We start from the raw sequence: 13010 nt of genomic DNA, 5'->3' as shown, positions 1-13010 counted from the left end.
TGTTGATCTTATTGCTTTATAGGGTCACCAGATAACAAATGCCCTTTTGAGAAAGACATCTAAGCCAATAGCTTTACAGTGTTTTGGAACTTACTGAAACATCAGATTCATTTCATGATCAGCACATACCCCTAAAATAAACATTTCTTCCCAATTTCTTTCTGGTTTTGTTTTTAGTGCTTCTTAAGAAGATTAAAGCCCACTGATGACAGGTATACAACTGCACATCCTGTTATCCCAACACTCCAAAGGCTGAGGATAAAGGATCATAAATTTAAGGACCCTCTGGGCAACCTAGAAAGACTCTGTCTCAAAACACACAAATGTGGCGACTGAAGATGGAGCTGTTGGTATAATGCTTGCCAAGCATGCATAACGCCCTGGGTTTGATCTCCAGCATTAAATAAATGGGTATAGAGGCATGCACTGTGACCTCAGCATCTGAAAGGTGCAAGCAACGTAAGAAGTTCAAAGTCATCACGCTCAGTGATGTAGCAAATAAGGCCAGCCTGGGCTACATGAAATTCTGTCTCAGAATACCACTCCTGGGCATATACCCAGAAGATGCTCCAACATGGAATAAGGACACATGCTCCACTATGTTCATAGCAGCCTTATTTATAATAGCCAGAAGCTAGAAAGAACCCAGATGTCCTTCAACAGAGGAGTGGATACAGAAATTGTGGTACATCTATACAATGGAGTACTACTCAGCTATTAAAAACAATGAAATTTATGAAATTCTTAGGGAAATGGATGTATTTGGAGAATATCATCCTGAGTGAGGTAACCCAATCACAAAAGAACACACATGGTATGCACTCTCTGATAAGTGGATATTATCCCAGAAACCTGGATGGAATACACAAGATACAATCCACAAACCATAAGAAATTCAAGAAGAAGGAAGACCAAAGTGTGAATACTTTGATCCTTTTTAGAAGGTGGAACAAAATACTCATGGGAGGAGTTACAGAGACAAAGTGTGCATCAGAGACTGAATGAAGGACAATCCAGAGACTGCTCCACATGGGAATCCTTCCCATATACAGTCATCAAACCCAGACACTATTGTGGATGCCAGTAAGTATTGTCTGACAGGATCCTGATATAGGTGTCTCCTGAGAGGCTCTGCCAGTGCCCAACTAATACAGAAGTAGAGGCTCACAGCCATCCATTGAATTGAGTACAGGGTCCCCAATGAAGGAGTTAGAGAAAGGACCCAAGGAGCTGAAGGGGTTAGTAGTCGCATAAGAGGAACAATATGAGCTAACCAGTGCCCTCAGAGCTCCCAGGGACTAAACCACCAACCAAAGAGTACACATGGTGGGGTTAATGGTTCCAGGAGCATATCTATAGCAAAGGATGGCCAAGACAGTCATCATTGGGGGGAGCGGCCCTTGGCTCTGTGAAGGTTCTATGCCCTAGTGTAGGGGAATGCTAGAGCCAGTAAGCAGGAGAGGGTGGGTTGGTGAGTAGGGGGAGGGGGGAGAGAATAAGGGGTTTTTTTGGAGGAGAAACCAGGAAAGGGGATATCATTTGAAATGTAAATAAAGAAAATATCTAATTAAAAAATAGAAAAAAAACACCATTTACCAAAAAAAATAAAATAAAATAAAATAAAATAAAAAATAAATCAAACAAAGCCATTAATGAGTCATTGACTTAAGTTACAAAACTCTGCCCTATATAATCTGATAAATGGCTTCATACCAGAGTTTTAGTAAATGATCCTGGCTGGCTGGCTGAGCCATTATACTCTGAGAATTCTTAATTTCACACAGTGAACTTTACTGCTTAGCCCAAAATAATGAGACAGGTAATCAAGAGATATATTTCACTTTCCTCTGCATCTCATAGGTTGTAGCTCACTTCAGTAATACCACAGTGGTCTAATGTGGTCTACTGGCTGTGCTCTTTTCTCTGCTGGTGCACTCTATGTGAAACGGTAGCTTTCAGGCTGTGCCTTGTCTACCCCATAGGTACCTTTGACTCCTTTTTGAGTACGGGATAACTGTGCATCTTATTTCCACCTGTCCAACATGAACCATAAGGCACAGAAGGAACAGGTTCCTAATTCCTATAAGTGTTAAATTCAAAGAGGAAAATATTTCAGTAACAAAGCATAGCACAGCGTTCCGACACAGGGAGAACTGTGAAGGAAGGTTTCCGTCTGACTGAGGACCCACCCTAAGGAGGAGGCAGCACTCGAGCTTATCTAAACCTTAATGATGCTTAGGATTTCAGCAGGAGCTGACCACAATGGTTTATAACTGCCTGGAAGCTGACGGGGCAGAACTTCAAGTATAAGCCAGCCTGAGTGACATGGTAAGTTCAAGACTAGAGTAGGTTATATTTCCCGCTCCCCCCAAAAGAAAAATAAAAGACTCCAGCAGTCGGAGGAAGAACTGACAGCCAGTTTAGGTAAGCAGATGAACCAAGGCAGAGAACTTCTGAAAAACAGAAGGGGGAAAAATATCAAACATCTCTTTTCTTCTTTCTTGGTAAGAGGCAAGCAAGGTGAGCGGAGCAGCGGGTGGGCTGGGAATATACCTCTGTTGGGAAAGTGCTTACCTAGTATGCAATAAACCCTAGTTCCATCTTCAACACTGCATAAACTGGGCAAGGAGACAGATGCCACCATGTGTCTGGAGAGCAGTGGTCAAAGCCATCCTCAGCTACACAGTGCGCTCTAGGCAGCCTGGGCTACGAGACCTCAAGACAAAGGGGCGAGAGATGCACTAGAGTGGAAAACTAGAGAAGTGGATGGTCTCCTGACGCTCGTTAACTGCCTGTGTGTCCTCTAAAAAGTCACTTGACCTCTCTGGGCTGCAGTGAACTCACTGGAATACAGGAGAGACTGCATATGGACGGTAAGAATCTATTCTGCCTTCTGCAATGCCTACATGGAAGGAAATTTTCTCTGTGACCAGAAGTAGAAAGCCACTCCAACAACCATCACAGCAGATAAGTGTGCAAAAGCACATAAGAAAATGACAACAGTTTTGATTTACTTTTTGTTAAAACAAGCCATTTCAAAAGTTCGAGTAAAATCAACAATGCTTCCGTTGTGTAAAGGAGATGTGATTAAAGGTTTGCTAAAACACTTCCTATAAGACAGAAGCTGCTACAGATCACACTGAAACACCAAATCATGGGGGATCTTTAGCAACCTACTTCTTTGCTTAGTATAAACTAAACCAAAACCAAGGGCTCTCTCCTGAGCACATGACAGTCATCTGGGTGGCAGAGGGCCCCTGAGTCACTGCTTAGTATAAACTAAACCAAAACCAAGAGCTCTCCCGGGGATATGGCTGTCATCTAGGTGGCAGAGGGCCCCTGAGTCACTCTTTAGTATAAACTAAACCAAAACCAAGAGCTCTCCCGGGGATATGGCAGTCATCTGGGTGGCAGAGGGCCCCTGAGTCACTGCTTAGTATAAACTAAACCAAAACCAAGAGCTCTCCCGGGGATATGGCAGCCATCTGTGTGGCAGAGGGCCCCTGAGTCACTGTTTAGTATAAACTAAACCAAAACCAAGAGCTCTCCCGGGGATATGGCAGTCATCTGTGTGGCAGAGGGCCCCTGAGTCACTGCTCAGTATAAACTAAACCAAAACCAAGAGCTCTCCTGGGGATATGGCAGTCATCTGTGTGGCGGTGTCCCTGAGTTTCTGCAAGCTGGCTGAGTTTCTGCAAGTGGCCTGGCCCCCAGGCCTATGGACATCCCTGGCTTTCAGTCTAATAATTTCAGTCTAACACATTTGTTCAGCTTACAAAAGAGGAGATATAGCAGATATATGATCTTCATCTGACCTGAGGTGTAGCAACTATTTCAATGTACTCTAGGGCACAGAAAGAACCATGATGAAGTAGGTCAAGATGTTACCATCCAGCAGAAGTGATGATATTCTAAAGTTAGGCAGTTGTGGTCATCCCAATGGCTATTAGGATACTGCAGCACTTACTGACAGAGAATTAGAATTTCCCTAGTCATACCATGCTGCAAGGAGGGAAAGGTTAAAGCCTAGGGCTAGTCAGAGAAGAACCTCTTTTCTGCTTTTAACATGAAGGAATTGGGTGTTGGGGGTAGGGGTGGGGGAAGCCTGGCTTGTTGTGCTTCTAGAATCCAAGCTTTTGATCCTAAATATTCCATTAACAAAACTGCAATTTCTGTTTCTTACCAACCTTTAATACAATACCCATCGCAAACACACAAGGCCTCCAAGCCAATCCTCAGCCTCCACTGCAGGTGTGGCAACATCAGCAGCCAGGCAGCATCCCATGTTTCTCTTAACTCAATGACTTTCCCAAAACCAGCCCTGAGAGAAGGAAAATTCCAGGACCATCTCTCAGGAAGGCGCTGACTAAGCCAGAGATAATGTTGACATTTTACATATGATATAAATTAAAAAAAAAATCACAGCATCTATAAAATAATTCCCATGTATTCTTTGCAACTTTTTAAATTCAGGGTCTTTTTTTTTTCATGGCTATAAAGGACTGATCATCTATTTATCTATGTTAGCACTGTCTGAACTTATAATAAATTCAGATTTACTTTGAGAAATTTCCAGTATGAATCAACATGTTGCCAAAGTTATTAGGGTCAGAGCACAGGCCCTCGCAAGTACAACAAGCCAGGCTCAGCCACTGCCCTCAAAAGGTCAATTAAACAGACAATAGTACAAAACAGAGAAAGGAGATTAATCCAATGTGGACACACTGGAAGGAGAAATCAATAAAGAGGTTCAGTGAACGCTGCACCACTCAACCCTGGTCTGGCCATGACGTTTACACTTTGAGTATGCCTTTATTTACTCATTTAGTTATTCTGCTAGTTACTGGGGAAGGAATCACATCTTACCAAACACGTAGGAAATCAGAAGTCACGTTGCCCGAGTCAGTTTTCTCCTACCATTTGGGTTCTGGGATCTAACTCCAGTCCTCAGCTTGGTGAAGATGAACCTTTACCTACTGAGCCATCTTACCAGCCCCAAGGTTTACATTTAAATACCAGGCAAGAGTCGTGATAAATAGCAGGCAAGCACTGTATGTACATAAGCAGTCCCTTCGAGATGCAGTCATTGCCCATCCCTGTTTCTGCTCTAGTCTCTCCTGCAAGGTAGTCTAGAAAGGTGTCAGAACTGTGTGAATCTCTTCTTGGAAGACAAATTCCTCCCCTGGGTGGCGCCAGCCTTCAGCTTTTTCCATCTCTTAGCATGGGATTTTTGAAAAGATTCCTTGGGACCACTGCTTCAATAATCTGATAGCCGAAGGAAAAGGCACCTTGTCTCTCTCCTGAGCCTGCCTTCCTTCCTGCTCGGATGACTACACATGCTATAAAGCACATGATAGGAGGTACCAGGGATACAGTATCTTCAACCAAAATGTTGGCTCCTAGAGAGACTGAGTCCACTACAACAAAAAGAAATATATTCCCAAGAAGAATTAATAAAACATCCAGATTAATGCGAAGTGCCAGGGACACTTAGCATTAATCACAAAAGAAAAAGACTAGGGCGCTGAGAGCAGCCAGGGAAAATACTCAGTACTCCATGATGATGGCAACGTTCTACTGACTCCTCGTGACAACATACCATGTAGCATTTAATTGTATATCATCCTACTTTGCTTTTACTACGGAACAGCTTCATTAGTCCCAACTCTCGGGGCCTTTCAGCTTTTAAGTCATTTGCCAAATTGGTAAGGAATTGAACCCAGATTACAATTTGATCTCAGACCCTGGACTGCAATATTCTATCCTGAAGAAACACATGACACATTCTAGCCTGGAAAACAGCCAGCCTCATTTTCACAGACGCCTGTGTACATTACAACACAACGTTAGCAAAACAGCGGGCACAGCAGCAAAGGGACCTCCACAGAGCAACTACCACGTGCCGACTACCTTTCAGACATTATCTCACTGAATCTCTGCAATAGCCTATGGGTGGGCTTCATGAGCTCCACCTCTGGATGAGATATCTGGATTCACAAGAGTTCAGGGACTGAAGTCATAGTTAGAAAAGATAAATGGATATTAGCCCAGAAGATCGAAATACACTAAGTACAATCCACAAACCACAAGAAACTCAAGAAGAAGGAAGACCAAAATGTGGACACTTCATTCCTTCTTAAAAGGGGGAACAAAATACCCATGGAAGGAGTTGCAGAGACTAACTATGGAGCAAAGAGTGAAGGAAGGACAAGCCAGCCTGATATAGCTGTCTCCTGAGAGGCTCTGACAGTACCCGACCCTTGGCCCTGTGAAGGTTCTATGCCCCAGTGTAGGGGAATGCCAGGGCCAGGAAGCAGGAGAAGGTGGGGTGGCAAGCAGGGGGAGGGGGGAGGCAACAGGGGTTTGTTCTTGCTGTTGTTTTTTGTTTTTGTTTGTTTGTTTGTTTGTTTGGAGGGGAAACTGGGAAAGGAGATATCGTATGACATGTAAATAAAGAAAATATCTAATAAAATAAAAAAAAGAAAAAGAAAAAGAAAGGAGTAAAACTAGAGATCAGTCCTGAATCTCTCACTGACAACAGAGATGAAATGCTATCCTCCAGCAGAGCACTGTGGGAGAAGGAGAAAAACCACACTGGGGAGGAGCAGGAAGCAAGGGGAAAGGCTGGCTCATTCAACAGCCAGGACTTTAGAGTTATCCAAAGTCCTGGCTATTGTCCACAACAGATCAGCAGGAAGTACTGTTGGCCAGAGACAGAGATCATTACAGTATTCAGGAAAAGACCTAACAGATGGGTGAGCTGTGTAAAAAGGCATCTGAGGAAAACCAACAAGTTTGTAAAAGTCATTCCAGGGGAAGAGTCAATGTGACAAGTCAGCTGGAGAGGAAAGATCACTGGGGTCAGAAGCAGGTGATAAAAATTGTACAAAGAGGGGTTGGGAAAATGTCAGAGTGGCTACGAATGCTTGCTGCTTAAGCACGAGGATCTGATTTCAAGTCTCCAGCACCCATAAAAAAGCCAGGTGCAGTTGTGTCTGTACAAGCCAGCATTATAAAGTAGAAGAAACGGAAGGATCCATTGGAGCTGGGCCACTGCCAGCCTAGCTCCGGGCTCAGTGAGAGACCCTAGTTCAAAACCATAAGGTAGAGGGTCTAGATAGAGCAGGACAACCAACACCCTCCTTTGGCTTCTACACACAGCTGTGCACACACATACATAGACCACACACATGCGCGGCACACAAATATATAGCAAAGAAATACCCAGTAAGACTTAATTGGATGATTAAAAAAGAGAGACAAGGATAATTTTATGGGTACACGCTAGCTACAAACAGAAATATACAAAAAGGATAAATTTATGAACGTCAACTCAAGAAATGGTGGAATATCTTGATGTTTAACACAAAGCTGAACAGGACAGCTCAAAGGAGAGAATCTGTGTTATGCTAGCAGAGGGCCACCTCTATGAGAACGATAGCTAGTTAACTCTACTACGGTGGGAAGCAGGTCCCCATCACACTTCTCATAGACAGTCCGTGATTTGCCCATCCCTTTGGGGTTGAATGACCCTTTTACATGTGTTGCATATTAGATATCATGCTACAATTCATAACAGAATCAACCTAGAGAGTCATATCCAAAGACCTTGCCCTCTAATTACTATACCCCTCTAATTACTGTAAAATGTTATGGTAGAGTACTATCAAATCATTGCAGTCACCTACTTTAGTTGTGTCTTGGGTATTCTCACACAGACAGGAATTCTTAAGACATCTTTAAAAAAAAATAGACAGTAACAGCATCTAAAAATTATATTCAGGAGCCGCTCTATAGGACCTCAGAAATGGTAACTTTTGATTGGGCCATATCTGTTCTAGAACGGCACTCTCACCTCACCTTTACAACTCAGCTCAGTGGCTGAAGAGGGCTGAAGAGATCGCTATAGGTTTTTTTTCCTCAGTCACAGAAAACCAGTCAGGAATGGTTGTATACAACCCAGGCTTGAGCCAGTAAACTAACTCTGCGTCTATCCATAGCGATTGATTCAGAGTTGATCACTTCAGGCAATAAGAGTTAGGACCAGAATTTTATTGGGACTATTAGAAAACCAGGCTTGTTTTTTTCTACTGGGAATTCTAGTTCTAGGGGTGATGTAAGCCCAAGCTGCCATGAGCCACAGCGAACACAAAACCAACATAGATACAAAAAGAGTCTCAACAAAGGCAGACTGACCCCTAAGGACACTAATCCAAAGACACTGAAGCTGCCTCGTCTCTGTAGGCTTCACTTTCTGTACCATTATTACCCATCCCCTTGTACTTAGGCCAAGTTGACTAAGGTTGAATCAGATTATACATTCTCAATGGAAAGACTCCCAGCTCACCAAATTGTCTAAGCAGGCCTCACTTTAAGGATAAATTCAGTAAAAATGCAGCCTCTCTATTTCACTTAGCAGCTGGTTTAGTATCCTGTAAACCTAAGACAAGGATACCTTACAAGAAATTTTTGCTTGAGAACTTGTCATCGCAACTCTGGCTACACAAGTTCGCTCTTTTCTGAGCTGAGCTAACGAAGGCAAACCAGGAAGATGAGTAGACAACGAAGGCTGCAGCTACGAAGATCTGCGCTCCCATTGGGTCACCTCGAACACCGTGAGACCTGATGAAGATGAGTAGACAATGAAGGCTGCAGCTACGAAGATCTGCGCTCCCACTGGCTCGCCTCGAACACCGTGAGACCTGATTTAGGCTTTAGCACTGAACTTGCCACTTTCTAAACTGCCGATGCAAGTAAAACTGCACACTGAGTGGGATGTGAAGAGATAACAGAAATCGTGCCTGCTCAGACATTTCTATAAACAATGGGGGGAGGGGAGGGGGGAGGAGGGTTTTCGCTGCCTCATACCACAACTGAAAGAATCTAAAACCTCATACTCCACTGCAACAGGAGCAAAAGCCACTGCTGCCACAAACATGGTATGGATAGAGAGAAGAGGATGAAGATGAAGAAACCCATGTTAGGGATGCACATTTGCAAGACCAATCCCTGAACTTCAGTGTTTCCAACATCGAGTATCTTTTTCATTTGACTCTTACATTTGATGTATAGTTCAAATTGAGATACTTTTATTAACATAAAATTTCTGTCTCCCAAGCTATAGGGTGAGTCCTTTCAGGCACCGGGTCTTAGCTTCCTAGGCATACAATAGATCTGACCAAAAAATAAATAAAGATATCTGGTAGAAGCAGTGTACGCTCATGAGCACAGCCTTGGGGAGGTAGAACTTTGAGAGTTTGAAACCAGCCTCGGCTACATAGTGACACCCAGTCTTACAAAACACACAAAAGGGGGGGGTTATAAGAAGAAAAAGAACTCCAATGAAGTTATCAAACCATGCAAAGACATCAGTTTCCCCAAGCTGGCCAACCATGACCATGCTTAGCTCCCAAGATTGGATGCACCAAGGTTAAGTGTTTTGATGTGAGAAAAGATGCCTTACCAGTAGATAAGGCCTCCTCCCGAACATCTCCCTCACCAGGCTGATGAATATTCCAAGACGTCGTGGGAAGTAAAGCGATTTCTTCAGGGGACGTTAATCTCACCATGTCCATGTGATTGCTCTGGAATTGGTATCGAGGGATGAAGCAGATTTTGCCTTGTTTGAAAATGTCCTTGATGATTTCTTCTGTCTCAATTTCATCTTGCATGCTCAGAAAGATGGAAATTCTTTTGGAATTTCGATACTGACTGTGGGCAATCACCTAAGTGGGAAATGACGGCAATTTTAATTTGTAAGACAGTATTCTTCCTAAACTAATAACTTCTCTTATCAATTGCTCGCTTTGGTCGAGGCTTTCTTCAAGGAGTGATGCACTGACGCTGACGCTGCATCCTGATACCTGGGTTTTATTTCAAGACTCAAGATTTGCATACTTGATTCCTTTATCTCTCCACTATGCCTATGCTTGGCCCTATGGAAATTCCTTAAGAAGTCATGGAATGAAAAAGCTGTCTATCTTCAGATTCCCAGAGGAGATCCCAGTTTCCAGATCCTGACAGTACACCTCAGGGACTTACTCGAGAATTTGGGGGTTATTTTTTTTTCTTTGAAATTTGGATCTTACAAAATTTCCAGTCCTTGGATCATTGGACATTTCTCCCATGGATTTTTTTTTCCCATTTGCATCCCACTGAAACCTAACCTCACTGACTTCTGCAGAACCTTGGCTACATCTGGCAGGACACACAACACTTCAGTCTATATGGAGAGTCCTGAGTCAATCACTACGTATGGATCCTAAAGGAGGGATTCTGAATTTGTCCAGAAGCTCCCACAGAGAACATGCTGGTAATGGGTTCTTAGCTGAACCAGTGCCATTCTATTCAATTAGGTGCTCACAGAGTTCATTAAAATAGGGGCAAGCCAGCCTAAATATAGCTATCTCCTAAGAGGCTCTGACAGTACCTGAATAATACAGATGTGGAGGCTCACAGCTATCCATCGAACTAAGTACAGGGTCCCCAGTGAAGGAGTTAGAGAAAGGACCAATGGAGCTGAGGGGTTTGCAGCACCTTAGGACGAACAACAATATGAACTAACTAGTACCCTCAGAGCTCCCAGGGTCTCAACCACCAACCAAGGACCGCACATGGAGGGGTCTGATTGTTCTGGCAGCATGTGTATAGTAGAGGATTGCAATTTGATCATCAATAGGAGGAGAGGAGCTCGGCCCTGTGAAAGTTCTGTGCCCCAGTGTAGGGGAATGCCAGGGCCAATAAGTGGGAGAGGGTGGGGTGGCAGGCATGGGGAGGGGGGAGGCAACAGGGGTTTGTTTTTGTTGTTTTTGTTTGTTTCTTTGTTTTTTGGAGGGGAAACTGGGAATGGAGAAATTTACATGTAAATAAAGAAAATATCTAATAAAAAATTGTTATTTAAAAAATAATAATAATAAAATAAAATAGGGGCAAAAGGCTCGTAGTGCAAGAATCCGCAGTTAGTGGAATTTAGATGAGCATCAGACAGTGGGCGCTAAGTTTTGCTTGTGAAGTCCTTGGCACTTATCCGGACCAGAAGTCGGCCCCTTACTCCCTTTCTCTGCCCATTCCTTTTCTGTTCTCCCCTGTCCTCCAAGCTAAGGAAAGAAGGATAAAGCAAAGGCGGCTTACAAATATGACTGACAGAAGCATTTAGGGGAAAGAAGTCAAGTTACACCTAATCCCAAGGGAAGAGAGAAGTTAAGCAAAGCATAGTGAACTGGGGCTACGGAGGAACGTCTACCCTGAAAAGCTGGCTGTCAGGAGCTGTTGCCCTAAGTGAAACAAATGGAAACCCAGATTTGGAGAAGGCCTGAGGCTTTTGACACCACTTACTATATATGAGAAAGTATTTCTCTTAGTCTCTTTACAGCAGAGTGCAGAAAACCAAGAGCTGAATAAGCAATAAGACACACAGCTAAAATTCAGTGTGAGACGATGCATATGCATCTGCCTTTCTTCCTCAAGCCCATTTACATGCTATCTGTTAGGAAGGGAGAATGACGACCATATGACTCCTATAGGACAGAGGGAAGCTGAGGCAGCATTTATAGACAAAGCAGAACTGAAACATGGACGCAGGAGGTGGGCAGACTCCATTCTTCCCTTAGAATTCCAAAGAGTATCTGCAGAAACAGAGGAGAGCTTGCAGCTAACACACCGTCATTCGTAAATGCACATAGGCAAGGACCAGGGGTTTCATCCACTATCTCTCCACTATGCCTATGCTCAACCTCGCATGTACAAGGTCCTCGATGGAGGGTCACTACCCCCAAAAGACATAAATATGCATAGCCAATAAATGATTTTCAACTATTTTGAAAAGCCAAAATATAAAATAGAAGAATTTTTAAACATAAAAGATAGAAAAATGATTTAGTGACAAACAGATAATTCAAAAGATGGAGATGATTTTTAAATTCTAATTAGTCTTCGCAGACAAACTGAAAACAATAACTGAATCTATAAAGCATTAATAGACTGCTAGGGAAAGAAATCAGTAAGAAACCTAAGGAATACTCATTAGACATTAAAACTGTGATTGGCCAAATGAAAACAATCTAGGAGGAGGTCTTGTGAGGGAGAAAGATTAAGAAAAAAATAAGAAAAGTAGTTAAGAGACACAGAAGATTAATCTAGAGTTTTTATTATCTAATTAAAAGGAATTTCTGAAAGATACAAAGGAAAACCAAGAATCAAAATGTAACAATTTGAATGAGAATGAACACCATAGGCTCATACATTTGTTTCTTCAAAGGAAGAGATATATAACCTGTTTCACATCCAGAAGGCTGGGAATGAATTTAGTTAATAGCCTGGTGACCTCTGAACTGTCTGTGCGGCCAAGCCTCGAGTAGCTCCCCAGATTCTTATGTTATCTCAGTTATGTTATTCTCAGTTATCCTCCCTGGACCTTTATCTCCAGCCTTGTTTCTCAGTCAATAGAACCCATATTTATGGGAGATGTCACGTGTACTTTACAAATGGGAGCAGAGGTGGTTAATAACCTGGTGATCACACCAAGACCCTTAACTTGTCACATGTAATCAATCTACAGAATCCACCTCTATAGGAGAAGACACATGTCCCTTGGAAAGAGTGTCTAAATCATTATGGCTTACGCTTTGTTCACACTGGATTGAGTTAATTATAATCAGGACACTTTCTACCAAAATGTGCTGTGTTTAAATACGCCTAAAATAAACTGCCCAGTGTAAGACTCTACAAGTTTGAACCAACACCAGCTACCAAGTCATGTCGAGCCAGACTTCCTTCTTGCTTCATGCTGAAGCCAAGCCGGCAGCCTATGGCAGGTCCAGGTCTCTCACTACCTCCATCTTGTGGATAACATGTAAGTGCTCAGCTATGTCTCCAGCACCATGCCTGCCTGTCTGCCTGCCTGCCTGCCTGTCTGTCTATCTGCCTGCCTGTCTATCTGCCTGTCTGTCTGTCTGTCTGTCTCTCTCTGCCTGCCTGCCTGCCTCCTGCCTCCAGCCTGCCTGCTTGCCTCC

The 13010-nt window shown here is 43.2% G+C and overlaps 1 protein-coding gene across 2 annotated transcripts in view; it reads right to left on the bottom strand.

Annotated features, from left to right (window-relative positions):
* The window catches only part of Mthfs (methenyltetrahydrofolate synthetase), a 34482-nt gene that overhangs the window by 18358 nt on the left and 3114 nt on the right, over nt 1-13010 (bottom strand). For both annotated transcript variants that reach the window (XM_031343521.1, XM_031343522.1), the window contains exon 2: nt 9464-9725. In XM_031343521.1, the coding sequence (XP_031199381.1) occupies nt 9464-9725 (262 nt within the window). The remainder of the gene's footprint in view (nt 1-9463; nt 9726-13010) is intronic.

The sequence above is a fragment of the Mastomys coucha genome, unplaced genomic scaffold (genome assembly GCF_008632895.1).
Source record: "Mastomys coucha isolate ucsf_1 unplaced genomic scaffold, UCSF_Mcou_1 pScaffold23, whole genome shotgun sequence".
Taxonomy (NCBI): domain Eukaryota; kingdom Metazoa; phylum Chordata; class Mammalia; order Rodentia; family Muridae; genus Mastomys; species Mastomys coucha.
This window is presented reverse-complemented; position numbering and strand designations above follow the sequence as displayed.